This window comes from Filobasidium floriforme (genome assembly GCF_021052385.1).
Source record: "Filobasidium floriforme strain CBS 6241 chromosome Unknown HD553scaffold_9, whole genome shotgun sequence".
In the NCBI taxonomy this organism is placed as follows: Eukaryota; Fungi; Basidiomycota; class Tremellomycetes; order Filobasidiales; family Filobasidiaceae; genus Filobasidium; species Filobasidium floriforme.
This window is the reverse complement of record NW_025763630.1, coordinates 433832-445965: the sequence shown is the minus strand read 5'-3', so window position 1 is coordinate 445965 and position 12134 is coordinate 433832. Positions and strand designations below refer to the sequence as shown.

Sequence of the window (12134 nt, the reverse complement as noted above, 5' to 3'; positions counted from 1 at the left end):
ATCGCGAAGACAAGTCTCAAATCACCATGTGCGCCATCCGGTGCTATCGAGCTGTGTGGGCGTGTGGTTTGTCAAGCCTGTTCGACATCCGGCGATTGATCTCGATTCGCCTTGCTGTACGGCTGACTGTCTCCTCTGGGTCTGGTGGTGATATTATCAAGACTTGATCCTCCAGCTTGTCGTAAATATGTTGGAGCCTATCGAATCGCCTTCTAAGCGAGGGTGGGCTTCGCGCAATTTTTCTGTCTATTCCCCGTGCGACAGAGGTAACGAGCATGCCTTGGTTCACTTGAATCGACCAGTGTGCTCATTACTGCTCCAGCCGATCATCGGAGTACCATCTTCGGTTAGTCAGCATGCGGCAGGCGCATGACTGAAGGTCCTTTGGTAATCGACAAGATAGAGGTAGTTGCGCTTGAACTCGCGTCAACAGTTGACGGACTGACGGTGGCCACCTGTGAAATAAGCAGACGATCTTGGAACAGTGACTGCAGGTGTATTCATCCGACCGCTAGTATCGCAGGGTACCGACCGTGTTTCCGGGTCATCGGGGGTCTGAAAACTATCTTTGACGATCACCATCATCGAAGTCTTGCCGATGCCAGTAGGCATGATAGAACGGCCGTCAATCTTGGCTCGTAGTATTCTCTTACTCCGAGTGCAGAGCATGATCCGAAGCAGCCTGCCTGACATATTATGACGGCCTGATTTGCATGATCTTCTGGGCAGGAAGTGTTCGCCGGGGCATCAGAGCGCGAAAGTCTGATGATATGTTCAAGTGTTCGATAGCTTGACCTGGATCGACCTTGTGTCTGAGCCCTAGAACCAGTCCGCTCTTGACAAGATCAAGTTGAGGCACCCCATACGAACATGACTGCAGGATGGACGATGGAATATGCACGCCGATATCTATCACCTAACATGATTGAATAGGCATACTTTTACTCGAGTGATAGAGCTCGACCCGGTGGTGTATGGTACATTGTAGATCATCGATACGCAAACGAGCTCGGGCCAACCGGACTAGCAGCCGGCGCTTCTGTACGCCTGGGAAAAAGATGCGTCATCTATCGCACGCTTGTGTTGCAGCCCGAATCGCCGGTCCGGTGGGCGACGGGCCACCAGTTCGAAGATGAGTTGTACCATTGAAGTACAACTGCTATTGCACCCATGATGGTGTTGCTAGTAGATTGACTGTCAGGATGCGTACATCGGTCGAGCAGAATTCTAGAGGACATACCGATCACAGTTACCGCCGTTGCTGTTCAGCATTTTCCTGAGACCAGGATCGCGCACCGGCCCAGGACGAAATGTCTGCACTCGCAAATATTGAGCAGAGCCCTGCAGTATGAGCCTGTGCTGCGTTCTCTGCAGTATTTTTCGTCTCGCCCGGTGCCTGGTCGCGGCCTGATCATCGATGATCTTGAGCGACGATCCTCAAGCTCGAATCCTCTCTTTGTTTTACACCGGTTCCGCCCCAAAGGCTGTTTCGATCTGACCCGTCTCGCTTCGGATCCATGGAATATCTCAGCGGCAGTCTTTTCAGGGATCTTCAATGTCACGGATCGCCAGATGCTTGGTCGGCTTTGGCGGAACTGGACGCAAGCTCCGTCTCGGTCTCAGAAGATTGAGAGAATCACCCGACCTGTGAGAAACCGTCAACATATTGCTGGAACGATCTCTAGGGATGTTGTTCTTTTGTCTCCAAATTCATGGCTCAAGCTCGCACCGGAATGGAGATCTTCTACATGGTCAATCCCCCAAACAAGATTACCTTCCTATCGCTGATCAAACGCGGCTTCAAGTTAGAATCAGTCGTGAATCCGTTTAGCAAGAGCCCCAAAGCAGACTGACACGAGGCCGGCCGAGAATTAGCAATCCAGACGAGAACGTTATTCCAGATGGACACACAAAGAGGACGGGCATCAAGCGTTGATGACCGGCTTACGTGAAGAAAACCCCCTGCAGTATCGGCTCGTATCATTCAAACAAAGGTTGACGGGAGGTACCAATGTTGATGGATCCGGTCAAAACCTCTTGTTCTGCTGCGAGATGAGTTTAAGTCTATCGAGTGTTATCAGAGCTAATTCATGTTTCGCTGCACAAGCCGATGATGAGACGGGCAGATTGCTGAAACGCTCAAGCTTGCAAGCGATCCAAGCGATCAAGAAGCAAGAGATCAAGAGATTGATCGACCGGTGATGATCAGCCATTACGTCAGACGCGCGTTCGTGCCGTAAGCGATCCACCTACCCCTCGCTACTGTGGCCATCCCCGCGGGCGAGCATTCCAACAAGCTACAAGCAAGCTAGTCAACGTCCACGGTTCGCTCAACCTTGGTCACCGTCGACGTCGTTCCAATCGAAACTCGATCGTACATCATCGACGTGGATCCTACACCTTGTCACCCTCGAGCAGAGCAGATCAGATCAGATCACATCAGGGATCAGGGATCAGTGATCAGGTATCACAGGTCAGAGTACGTCCTCGTGAGCGACCACGTCCTATCGAGCTCCAGCTGACGAAATTAATCCAGTTTCTATCATCTTGTCTCGCTCGCGTTCCTTCGGAAATCCCATGTCCCATCAGCCCAACAATCAGGTATGTTCGAATCTTCTCGCACCAACATATCCTATCAGGCTGACCAGTCGTTTCGTGCGTCTCGCATCAGCACGTCAGGGACTTAGAGCTTGTTATCGAAGACACCATGAGCAACGAGAGATACAAGCCCGGAAGCTTTGGATACAAACACCGAGAGTCGCCTTCCATCACATCCAAAGGCCGGGTGAGTAACCAGCTTTAGCGAATCAAGTCGTTATACTGACGTGTCTTGCACAGAACATTACCTCGCCAGCTCCTCGTCGATCAGCTTCACCTGGTACAAGTCGCTCTCAAGCTCTCACATCCTCTCGTCGTTCACGCTCCCCTTCTCCTGGTCCGGGTGCCCCTCATCATCGAGCCTCGCAACATCGTCCTTCCCAATCTCCGCCTGATATCATCCGCCTCTATCGACAATGGCTGGAGGCTCAAGGTGGCGTTTACGGCGAGGGACAAATGGAGGCCGTCCGCGAGTATCTTGGTGGAGGGCACGTTCATTTAAATTGCTGTCTCAAAAGTTGCACCATCGAAGAGAACTTGCTCCGGATCAATCAAACCTTGGCGGGTGAAAGACTCACCTATGGGGATACCTTTGACCATATTTCCCGGAAATTGGTATTGGAAACACCCGTCCTCATGGTGGCGATTTTTATCCAAGCTGAACTTCCTCGCTATGTGAGACCGGAGCGGGACAACGTGGAGCTCAATCTCTATCTCGAGCAGGTGGTCTGGTCCCGCTACATCCGACGAAAATCCTTGTACCACCCAACCAATCTCGCTGCACTTGAGCCGGATCTGCGCCGATTGGAAGATTTTCGACGTTGCTCCTGCTCTTCGGTCGAAGAGTGTGCTCGCATGCGGGAAATGTTCGCGGGGTGAGTTCCAATTACATCTGGCCCTCTTGCTTGCGTTTCTTATCGCCACTTCGTTCCATCACAGCCACAACACCAAGCAAAGCAATCTCAATCAAAGTGACACCTTTGGTCGCGACAACGTCGCTCACAACGTCAACTCTGCAGCTCCGGCGTCTCTCAGGTTTGTCGATGGTGTTTCTTCCCGCTCGCTCGCTCGCTCGCTTGCTTTGATTAATTATCACGATGATCTTGTGTATCGACAGCAACGAGCGCAGGTATGACGACTCCTCCGAAAGCTCAGTTGTCATTGTGGCTCCCAGGTATGTCGTAAAGTATCGTTGCCCGCTCGCCCGCACTGCTCATCCTGATGTCATGTTCTCTTGTCGACCATAGTATTCCTGCCATTACCGACCCCACCGATACCAGTACCAATACCGCTTCTCAGACGTCCAACCCCGACTGCATCGACACCGGCAGCAGCAACAATAACAACGGAAACTAGAACAATATCTCCGAAACGCAGCCCTAGTCCTGCAAACTGAAAAATTTCCATGGGCCTTCCCGGCTTATCACCGACTGATTGCGAACTCCTCGAGCAATTCGACTTTTGAGGAGTTTAAGCGGCAATCGATCTGTATCGATGCCTGGAAGAGCCGTCCGCGCTCCGTTGCGAGCAAGCAGTCAATGAAGAACAACTCCGTCCCGGTTTCGAGTTTCCGCCCCGTCTTTTTCGTTGCTGAATCAAAGTAGATTTATTCGTGTCGTGTTTCCCAATTCAACGAGTCTATGGATCACTTAGTATTGAATGAGATATCGACATCAGATCGCGGCTGGACTGAGTCTCCATTTCAAGCTGTAGCTATTTATCGCTACTATCGCGATATTGTCAAGGTAGGTATCTCTCACATCCAGTTCGCCCTGATTGCCATCTCTTGCCTGGTCTTTTGCGAAACTCTATGCGATATGGCATTATTCGACAAGACCATTAACGACTTTTGTACAACTTGTATTGTTCCAAAATCAACTGCAAAACAGCGTCGAAGTCAGATCGTAGCTCATGAACAGCAGGAATGAGCTCTCGACGCTCACCTCGTTGGCAACCAATGTGATGACCTGTTTGAATAGCGTTCAGCGTTTCTCGTCAGCCTTCGCTATCTGCTCGCTCGCCCTTTCTTTCGAACCACATACAGTGTGCGGTGCGATCCTCAAGAAATGCGCTGTGGTACCCTTGTACCATCCAAGAAATCCTTCAGTCTTTAGCGTCTTCCATAGACAGTCGAAAGGGTTCGAGTAAAGAGCTCCACGAATCCGACCGTTGGCATCGGTATATGTTGGCTCTGGGCATGACGAGAAGCCGATCAGGTGCCTGACACAATCACGCCCAGACCGATACTTACGGTTGTAGACCCGCGTGAGAGCCTGCATATAATCCGGAACAGGTGAGCGATGGTGCCTTTTCGTCTCTCGCAGGCTCACTACTTACGGTATCGGCAGGCCTTGAGAATTACCAAGTCCACGTTCGGATTTCAGCTGAGTTGATCCATCAATTTGCCACCCGCACTCACTGCATCATCAAACACTGTTGCAAGGCGATCAGACGGATTAGCAATTAAACTCGGCAGAGTTTCGGATCGCTGCCTGCAATAATGCTTACCACACAGATACCAGAGAACGAGCTGCTAACGAGGTACGTCCAGTAGCTGCTATCACTCATGAGGCCATTCGACACCAATTTCGATTTGGCATAGTTGTAGGAAGGGAGTTGCACGCTTGATCCCTGATCAAGGAGGTCAGCCACGCTGGTCAGCTCTTGCTTCGAGACTGCGCAGTTGCGATCGATAGGCTCGCTCACTCACCATGGCTGTTCTCAACATTGCACTTCCTACACCCCGGCTAAGGCCCATCCATCCTTCATTCTTCACGACACTGCTCAAGGCATGGATCGAATTCCGGTAGGCGTGTTGAGTGCCGATCGGCAAGGCGGGAGAGTACGCTTGCATCCTTGCCTTGATCAGAAAGAGAGGGTTTCCGAGAGTAGCTGTATGACAAGATGTTTGCTCTAAGTACGGTGAATTGCGTCAGTCTGCTACAAGCGACTGACCTCCAATCATTCCGCTGATAGAACCGGCCGACACCGCACTCCAAAAGACGGCTTCCTTTGGGTCGTTGCCGGCGAAAACGTTCAGCTTTTGTCGAATGGGCTCATAGAAACCCAGACGAGATCCGTTGAGTAAGACCTAAGTGAGGGATATGAGATTATGCTCTCATACAGGTAGCGAGCTGAATGAACTCACTTGGTAGGCATACTGAAGGCAGCGAAATCGCAGACTAATTAGCTCAAGCCGGTCAAGATAGCAGCTCTAGGCCTGCAATTACGCACGGCTGGAACGAGACCTCTCTGTAGACCTCTTATTCCTTCATTCCTCCACGTCTTTTTGAACACATCAAACACATTGGCGTAGACTTTCGGTGCATCCGAGGTCTTCATGAGCTCTCCTTGCAATTGCAGTCGAGTCTTCATCACCTCGGGGACGTTAGCTGGGCGGAGCAGCACAGTGTCAATCCACATATTAGACGACAACAGTAATAACGATAATCCAGCTGACCGACTCACAGACTGTTACTGCTGCACATCCTGCTAGACCACCACAGAGGAAAGTCTCTCCCAAGCTCAGTTGTGGGAGTAGTATCGCCGGCTTGGGAGATGAGACTGGTACGCCTTGTGGGACGATCCCGCTGGGCGATCTTGTTGACATGTCGAATTGGCGAGACGATCTGATGTCTAAGTTGCAAGTTGCCGAGGCGCTCGCTCAAAGTATGGTGGATTCCGCTGATGAAAGGTATGAAACGATCGATTCTAGAGCAAAGGTTGGGTCACCTCCGGCGCACACCTTGCTTGTCGTCTCTCGCCCGAAAGCCGAGCATGCGCGAATTTAGAGATCGCGTCATACACTACCACCCGATGCACACCATCATAGCAAGTCGAATGATTGTGAAATTTGCAGTCTGTGGTCGACCGGCAAACGTGGCAGAACATATACAACTCTCGAATTCTAGATACAGTGTATACAGGCACGCTATGTAGCGGCTCAAGGCGATCTCCAGGGTCACAGCATGTCGTCAAACATGCCGCCACCGACCATCCCGCCTGTTGGCCGGTGCCTCTTGGTCCGCTCATTCTTGACCTCCTTATAGTCCTCCTCGAGATCACTTGCTTCTTCGGAAGACGCGTCCTCCGAGCCGTCCGATGCTACGGATGGCTTCAATTCCACGGGAGATGCGATTGTCGGCTTCTGTTCTTGCTTCTTCTTATGTAGAGCAGCCCGGGGTGTCCCGGCCAACCCTCCACCTTCCTCCAATAACCGCTTCTCCTCTTTCGCCTCCCAGTCTTTCTTGCGGTCCTTCTTCTCTCGTCGCAGGAGCTTCTTTTCCTTTTGCTCGACCTTTTGTGACCATGCTTCGAACTTTTTGGCGTTGGCCTGCCTCAGTTCCGCTTCTTTCCGCCGTTGCGCATTCGTCTCCTCGCGCTTTTCGGCTGCGGTAGCCATTTCCTGTTGTCTATGAACCTCTCGAGCCTTATCGAGGTATCCGAAGTTGTCCCACTGAGACAGTATCCATGGTCAGCATGTCAGTTCGAATGGTAAAGGCAAATCTGACGAGTCCAGGATGAAGACTCACATCGACTTCTCGATCTGTCCAATCTACGCCACCGGTTGCTTGCACCTCGGTATCCGCTTCTTGAGTCTCTTTTTGCTTCTTGACGCGCTCCCGCCACTCCTTCACTTCAGGCATTTTTGGCAATCTCAGCAGGCCGTAACTGATTCCCATGCCGAACATGTCCAGTGCTTTGAGGCGAAAGATGTAAGACGCTTCGTGCTTGGAATAAGCCCGTATCGTCGAGACGAAAGCTTTCGCGGCCTGGAAAAATTGGTCATGTTTCAGATATACCGCATTTCGCTTACTCCTAGATCTCAACTGACCTTGTCGTTCAATGCTCTGTCCTTGATAACAATATCTCGCATCTGCTCCATCAAATCGAAAGTTTTCGCATCCACCGTATCTCGAGATGTCTTTGTTTCGCTGTTTGCCTCGGTAGCTTCGTCGGAATCCATGAGGTATCGATGCCTCGTGAGAGGTATTTTTCGAAGCTTCAAAAACTCTGTCAATGAGATTTGGTGTAAGCATGCTGCCTAAGTCACGTATCCGAAAATTGCTGGCAGGCTCACCGATGTATTCCTCTTCACATCCCTTGGCAAGCAACACGACGGCTTTGCCGCGCCGTCCCATCCGTGCTGTGCGTCCCGCACGGTGGCTAAAGCTCTTCGGGTCGCTCGGTGGATCGTATTGAAGGACAACGTCGACGTCCGGAAGATCGAGACCTCGAGCCGCAACATCCGTACACAGTAGTACCGCTGGACTTGTTGGCAACGAGGGGTGGGTTGTAAATGAGGCGAGGGTATTGGTACGGATATTCGGTTGCAGGTGGCCATGCAGAGAGCAGAGGTGAAAATTTGAGAGTACCGGAAGACGTTTAAGAACCTGGCGGAGTAGATCATTCAATGAATCAATTCTGTGGTATAACTCAAATGAGATCACTTGAGACTCACATTGTAAAAGTAGTCCACGGCTGCGCATGTGGCGAAGTAGACGATGAACTTGGCAGACTCGTCCTCCTTGGTTTGCTTGAGAAGCAGCCTTATCAGTTGTAAGGTCTTCTCTGCTTGGTGGCAGGTCAGGTACGTGTTCTGCAGCCTGTTCGATCACGTATTTCATATAGGCGATGGTCAAGACGATCCTTCTGGCTAACCAACGCATTATCGTACTCACATCAGTGGTGTCCTACGCTCCTCCTTCTTGTTCCCCTTCTTTCTCGACGTCTCCTCATCTTCCTCTTCTCCCTCGCCAGCTTTGCGCTTCTTGGTTTTGGCTTCCACCCTCACGACAACCCGAGTGAGGTTTCGCAACCCCGCCAACTCGAGCCCTGCTCCACCTCCGAGAGCACCTAGTCCGACTTGTCCGTTTGCGTTCCGCTCAGACAGCAGGTCCATCATCGTCGCACTGAACAACCAATTCCTGCGTTGACGAGGAAGAGCCTTCCAGATGACCTCGAGGTTCTTCAGGTGGTCTTTACTAGAGAGCAGACCGTCCGCCTCGTCCAACGTGAGGACCTCGAACTGGTCCAGAGACAGTGCCCTCCTGGCTCGAGCATAAGCGGATGTCGATGCACTGCTGCTGGAAGACGTCATACTGGTCATGTAAGATGCCAGACGTCCTGGCGTAGAGATGATGATGGGAGCTGGAGGAGGATTTGTCGTAGTAGATCGAGACTGTGATTGACCGGAAACGAGCAGGAGAGGCGAAGGATAGGTGGCCTCGATGATCGTTTGTTGCTCCGCTTCACCGGCCAGAGGCTCTTCGGGTCCGTCTCCTTCGAATTTGGAGGTCGTATCCTTCATCTCTGCGACGGCAGCTTTTCGAAGAGCCTCGAAAAAAATCTCAAAGACCTCCCAGACCTGAACCGCGAGTTCTCGCGTAGGCACGATCACCATGGCAAAAACCTCATTCTTCTTCAATCCCTTGCGCAGACCGCCTCCGCTAGACTCTGTTGAGCTGCTTCTTTCCAAGGCCAGAGCAGATTCTCTCTTGATGAGCCTTTCCAGGATAGGCACAACGTATGAAAGCGTCTTGCCCGAACCGGTGATGGCCTCGATGAGAAAGTCCTTGTTTTTAGTGATGGCGAGCGGGATGAGGGAGGCTTGAATCGGCGTAAGAGATTCAAAGTTGAAAGTATGGTGGATAGTATCCAGACTATGCAGAGGCACATGCCGTCAGTGGGAAAGTTTCCAAGTGTTCACAAACACTACGTACACCCAAGGGGTGAGAGCCGGGTTCATAGTCGCCCACTTGCCGGCGAACGCCGGGGTTGCAGCCTGCTTCATCCTGCGAAAACCTAGGGCCCGTCGATCGGTTGCTGTAAGATTCTTGTTTCCTAAGTGTAACAATTTGAACTATCGCAGGCTGAACCATAAAAACAGGGTCGTCCGTATAGTCCGGTAGTCCATGGTGGTCGATGAACAGGACGCAACATGTACACTCAAGTCGCGGTCAAACTTTGAAAGCTCGATGCTTCGAGCGGAAGCAAAAAAAGTCGACATGTAATCTTGAATCGGTGACGGTTATTACGGACATCTGACATCGCAGGCGTGGTGCTTGTCTCTCTAACTACAAGCGGCCCATCTTCTGAGGTAAACTACCGAGCGTATACGTGCGAGGCAGACGAGCACGTCTCAATGGCTTGCTTCCCAACTCGTTCAATTCCCGCGTCACGTCAGCATCCATCTGCTCTCGGTCAGCCGCAGTCATTCGCTGCTGCTGGTTGTGACTGCATAAGGGATGTTCTTTAGATCATTTTAACAAACGACAGTGCAAAGCTCAACTTACCTGTAGAAGTAGGGATAAGAGTTCTTGAGGTAATAAAATAAAGCCAATGTCGGTTTGCCGGCGTGCAGCTCGCGGTAGGCTTGACGTTGCCTCAGATTGACGATGTAGCTAATTCAACAGCCGATGCCCATGAGCTTATAGTACGCTGGGACGCTCTTTTCTTGAACTTACTTGTAAAGTTTTTTCTGGGTCGGCCCCGTACCCTTCATGTAACCGACCAATGTAGCCGGAAGGATCTCATCGAGCCATTTCCTCGCGCCCGTCCAGTTGGGGATTCGTGGATGAAGGAAGATGGCTATAGCCTGCTCGAACGTATCTTGATTGTAAGGGGTGACCACGGGCTTCGGGGGCAGAGCGGCCGGTCCGGTCGCAACAACTGCGGCGTCAGCGGTGTCCATGGTCCCGGCGGCGTCGGAAACAACCGAACGATTATCGAGCAAAGGCGGCACCTCCGGGTACGTGATGTATGTCGCAAAGGTCACGTGGAGTTCGTTCGGCATAGGCCTGCGAACCTCTTGATCGAGCTGTCGCCTGCACTCGGGTACAGGGCGGTCGATCGGGACTTCAGCGTCGAGGGCGGGGAGGGTGGAATCTGGTTTCGCTTCAATCGGCTGCAAGCATCGATTTCAGATGTGGTTCGTGGTAAGCGTAGCATGTTGACCCTTTCTACGAGAAGAAGGGAAGGATCAAAGCAGTGTGCTTACGGTGTCGGCAGATGCACGCATCGGTCCGGGTCGCTTGCCATCGGCTACGGTGACGAAAGGGCTGTCCATATCAAGGATAGGGGGCTCCTTTCGTCGCGTCAACGGATTGGCATCTCGTCTCTCCGGATTCTCGTTGTCTCGGCCCCTATCCGAGTCCGTGAAGATGTTCTCCTTATCGGCATCTTGGTCACTGTTGGGCTTGAGACGATCGACGAGACGTTTCGCCGTCGCGTATGCCAGCTTTTGATTAGGTGGCATATTGGCGGTCTTGATTTGGAGAGGCGTATTCATGTTACGGTGTCGTGAATGAGCGTGTTCAAATGAATGTAGGTGATGGTACCGAGAGGATTTCGTGGTGTTTTATGGAGAGGAGGTAGCCGGTACGGGTAGGAGGTATCAAGGTGAGATTATGATGTAGATGCAGGGCGGACTAGCCGGGATCGGGGTCGTTAGGTGGTCGTAGAAGGATGGTCGTGACGGATGGGAGAATGTGATCCTGACATTCTCGTAGTTGAGAGGTTGTCGATGATGGAACTTGATGCGAGTTGATGTTGATGAACCGCCGTGCCGAGCTGGGCGAGCAACGAGGACCGCACTCGCTCGCTGGTCGGGTCGTGTCCATGCGCGCCCATCACGCAACACGCGCTTGGGAACCCCCGTCTAGGGTAAAGGTGGTTCGGTTGTCTGACACTTCCACTCACGGTCAGCATACAATCTCTAGTGCTTCAGCACGGCTTTTTGATCAGATGGGCCTCAGTGACAAGCGGCATGTTCGAGATTCGAAGTGTTGTACCAGGCGGCACGGCGATGACCTGTGATGCTTCTCTTCCACTCCTGCAACCGTCTCCGATGGTTGCGCCTCTGTGTTTGCCTCAACACAATGCGATTGCCAAAGCCCGGTGGTTGAAAGATCAGGAATCTCACTGTGGAAGAACACAATTGTGTACCCCTAAGATCGCTTCCTCGCAACGGGTTCTGGGATTTTGAATTTTGCTGACCAGAACTGAAGGCTTGACGGTGGTTCCTTGATCCAGCGGATCGAGGCTCGATTACACGATTTGTATGCAATTTCTCCTCGGGAATGTGAATCCATAACGTATTCCGTCATAAAAGCGCTTCTCGGCAGGTTGTGCAATTTTTCTCATGTTCTTCGATCTGCCGTTGCAGATTTGAGCTTGCCGCAGATGGCACATTGATCCGTCGATTCCATACGATATCTGCGAGGTTGATCGAACCCCGAACCCTTGGGTACTCCTACAAGGTTTCTTGCTTCTTGAGCTTCTTGCGCGATGACTTGTTCCAGCAGTCTTCACGAGAAATTGACTCCTAAATCTGCCAGCTCTAGGATTCCTTCTTTTGTTTAAACTCTGGTCTACCTCGATTGTGCCCCTCCCAATCCGTTCGAGTCGGTCGAATTCGCTAGCTTGCTGATCTCGATACTGATGGCAGATCTTGCCGATCATCGGTAGTGGATTCGATCCATAGAATGATGAAGGGGGACTCGCCGAAAGCCGAGCGCTTCAGTTCCTGGAACGAT

General features: G+C 51.8%; 4 protein-coding genes across 4 annotated transcripts; 1 reads left to right on the top strand and 3 right to left on the bottom strand.

The window, feature by feature from the left end:
• Positions 1 to 2361: 2361 nt before the first annotated feature.
• On the top strand, positions 2362 to 4096 carry HD553DRAFT_224703 (uncharacterized protein). Its single transcript, XM_046177265.1, has 7 exons — positions 2362 to 2479; positions 2537 to 2601; positions 2672 to 2785; positions 2839 to 3473; positions 3538 to 3633; positions 3704 to 3772; positions 3846 to 4096. The coding sequence occupies exons 2-7, from the start codon at positions 2578 to 2580 to the stop codon at positions 3952 to 3954; spliced, it is 1047 nt and encodes a 348-aa protein (XP_046037126.1). The 5' UTR covers positions 2362 to 2479; positions 2537 to 2577; the 3' UTR covers positions 3955 to 4096.
• Positions 4097 to 4253: 157 nt separating this feature from the next.
• On the bottom strand, positions 4254 to 6326 carry HD553DRAFT_224635 (mitochondrial carrier domain-containing protein). The gene is made up of 11 exons (XM_046177264.1): positions 6067 to 6326; positions 5833 to 5990; positions 5747 to 5758; positions 5554 to 5689; positions 5309 to 5490; positions 5107 to 5229; positions 5018 to 5031; positions 4936 to 4948; positions 4641 to 4871; positions 4542 to 4565; positions 4254 to 4476 (listed from the first exon to the last, which is right to left on the bottom strand). The coding sequence occupies exons 1-11, from the start codon at positions 6206 to 6208 to the stop codon at positions 4438 to 4440; spliced, it is 1074 nt and encodes a 357-aa protein (XP_046037125.1). The 5' UTR covers positions 6209 to 6326; the 3' UTR covers positions 4254 to 4437.
• A 101-nt stretch (positions 6327 to 6427) lies between these two features.
• On the bottom strand, positions 6428 to 9506 carry HD553DRAFT_310187 (putative ATP-dependent rRNA helicase). Its single transcript, XM_046179817.1, has 7 exons — positions 9321 to 9506; positions 8280 to 9260; positions 8060 to 8204; positions 7679 to 7991; positions 7433 to 7611; positions 7131 to 7370; positions 6428 to 7054 (listed from the first exon to the last, which is right to left on the bottom strand). The coding sequence occupies exons 1-7, from the start codon at positions 9389 to 9391 to the stop codon at positions 6560 to 6562; spliced, it is 2424 nt and encodes an 807-aa protein (XP_046037124.1). The 5' UTR covers positions 9392 to 9506; the 3' UTR covers positions 6428 to 6559.
• Positions 9507 to 9599: 93 nt separating this feature from the next.
• On the bottom strand, positions 9600 to 11016 carry HD553DRAFT_224573 (uncharacterized protein). The gene is made up of 4 exons (XM_046177263.1): positions 10598 to 11016; positions 10065 to 10504; positions 9894 to 10001; positions 9600 to 9834 (listed from the first exon to the last, which is right to left on the bottom strand). The coding sequence occupies exons 1-4, from the start codon at positions 10886 to 10888 to the stop codon at positions 9675 to 9677; spliced, it is 999 nt and encodes a 332-aa protein (XP_046037123.1). The 5' UTR covers positions 10889 to 11016; the 3' UTR covers positions 9600 to 9674.
• Between the last annotated feature and the right edge of the window lie 1118 nt (positions 11017 to 12134).

Coding starts and splice junctions, on each gene's coding strand:
- HD553DRAFT_224703 (XM_046177265.1), top strand. CDS start 2,578: ATGTCCCATCAGCCCAACAATCAG. Junction 2,602..2,671: donor CCCATCAGCCCAACAATCAG/GTATGTTCGAAT, acceptor GTCTCGCATCAG/CACGTCAGGGACTTAGAGCT. Junction 3,773..3,845: donor GTTGTCATTGTGGCTCCCAG/GTATGTCGTAAA, acceptor TGTCGACCATAG/TATTCCTGCCATTACCGACC.
- HD553DRAFT_224635 (XM_046177264.1), bottom strand. CDS start 6,208: ATGTCAACAAGATCGCCCAGCGGGATCGTCCCACAAGGCGTACCAGTC. Junction 5,991..6,066: donor ATGTGCAGCAGTAACAGTCT/GTGAGTCGGTCA, acceptor TGCTCCGCCCAG/CTAACGTCCCCGAGGTGATG. Junction 4,477..4,541: donor TCACATTGGTTGCCAACGAG/GTGAGCGTCGAG, acceptor GCTGTTTTGCAG/TTGATTTTGGAACAATACAA.
- HD553DRAFT_310187 (XM_046179817.1), bottom strand. CDS start 9,391: ATGAAGCAGGCTGCAACCCCGGCGTTCGCCGGCAAGTGGGCGACTATG. Junction 9,261..9,320: donor CCGGCTCTCACCCCTTGGGT/GTACGTAGTGTT, acceptor GCCTCTGCATAG/TCTGGATACTATCCACCATA. Junction 7,055..7,130: donor GGACAGATCGAGAAGTCGAT/GTGAGTCTTCAT, acceptor ATACTGTCTCAG/TGGGACAACTTCGGATACCT.
- HD553DRAFT_224573 (XM_046177263.1), bottom strand. CDS start 10,888: ATGAATACGCCTCTCCAAATCAAGACCGCCAATATGCCACCTAATCAA. Junction 10,505..10,597: donor TGCGTGCATCTGCCGACACC/GTAAGCACACTG, acceptor CGATGCTTGCAG/CCGATTGAAGCGAAACCAGA. Junction 9,835..9,893: donor TCTTATCCCTACTTCTACAG/GTAAGTTGAGCT, acceptor TCCCTTATGCAG/TCACAACCAGCAGCAGCGAA.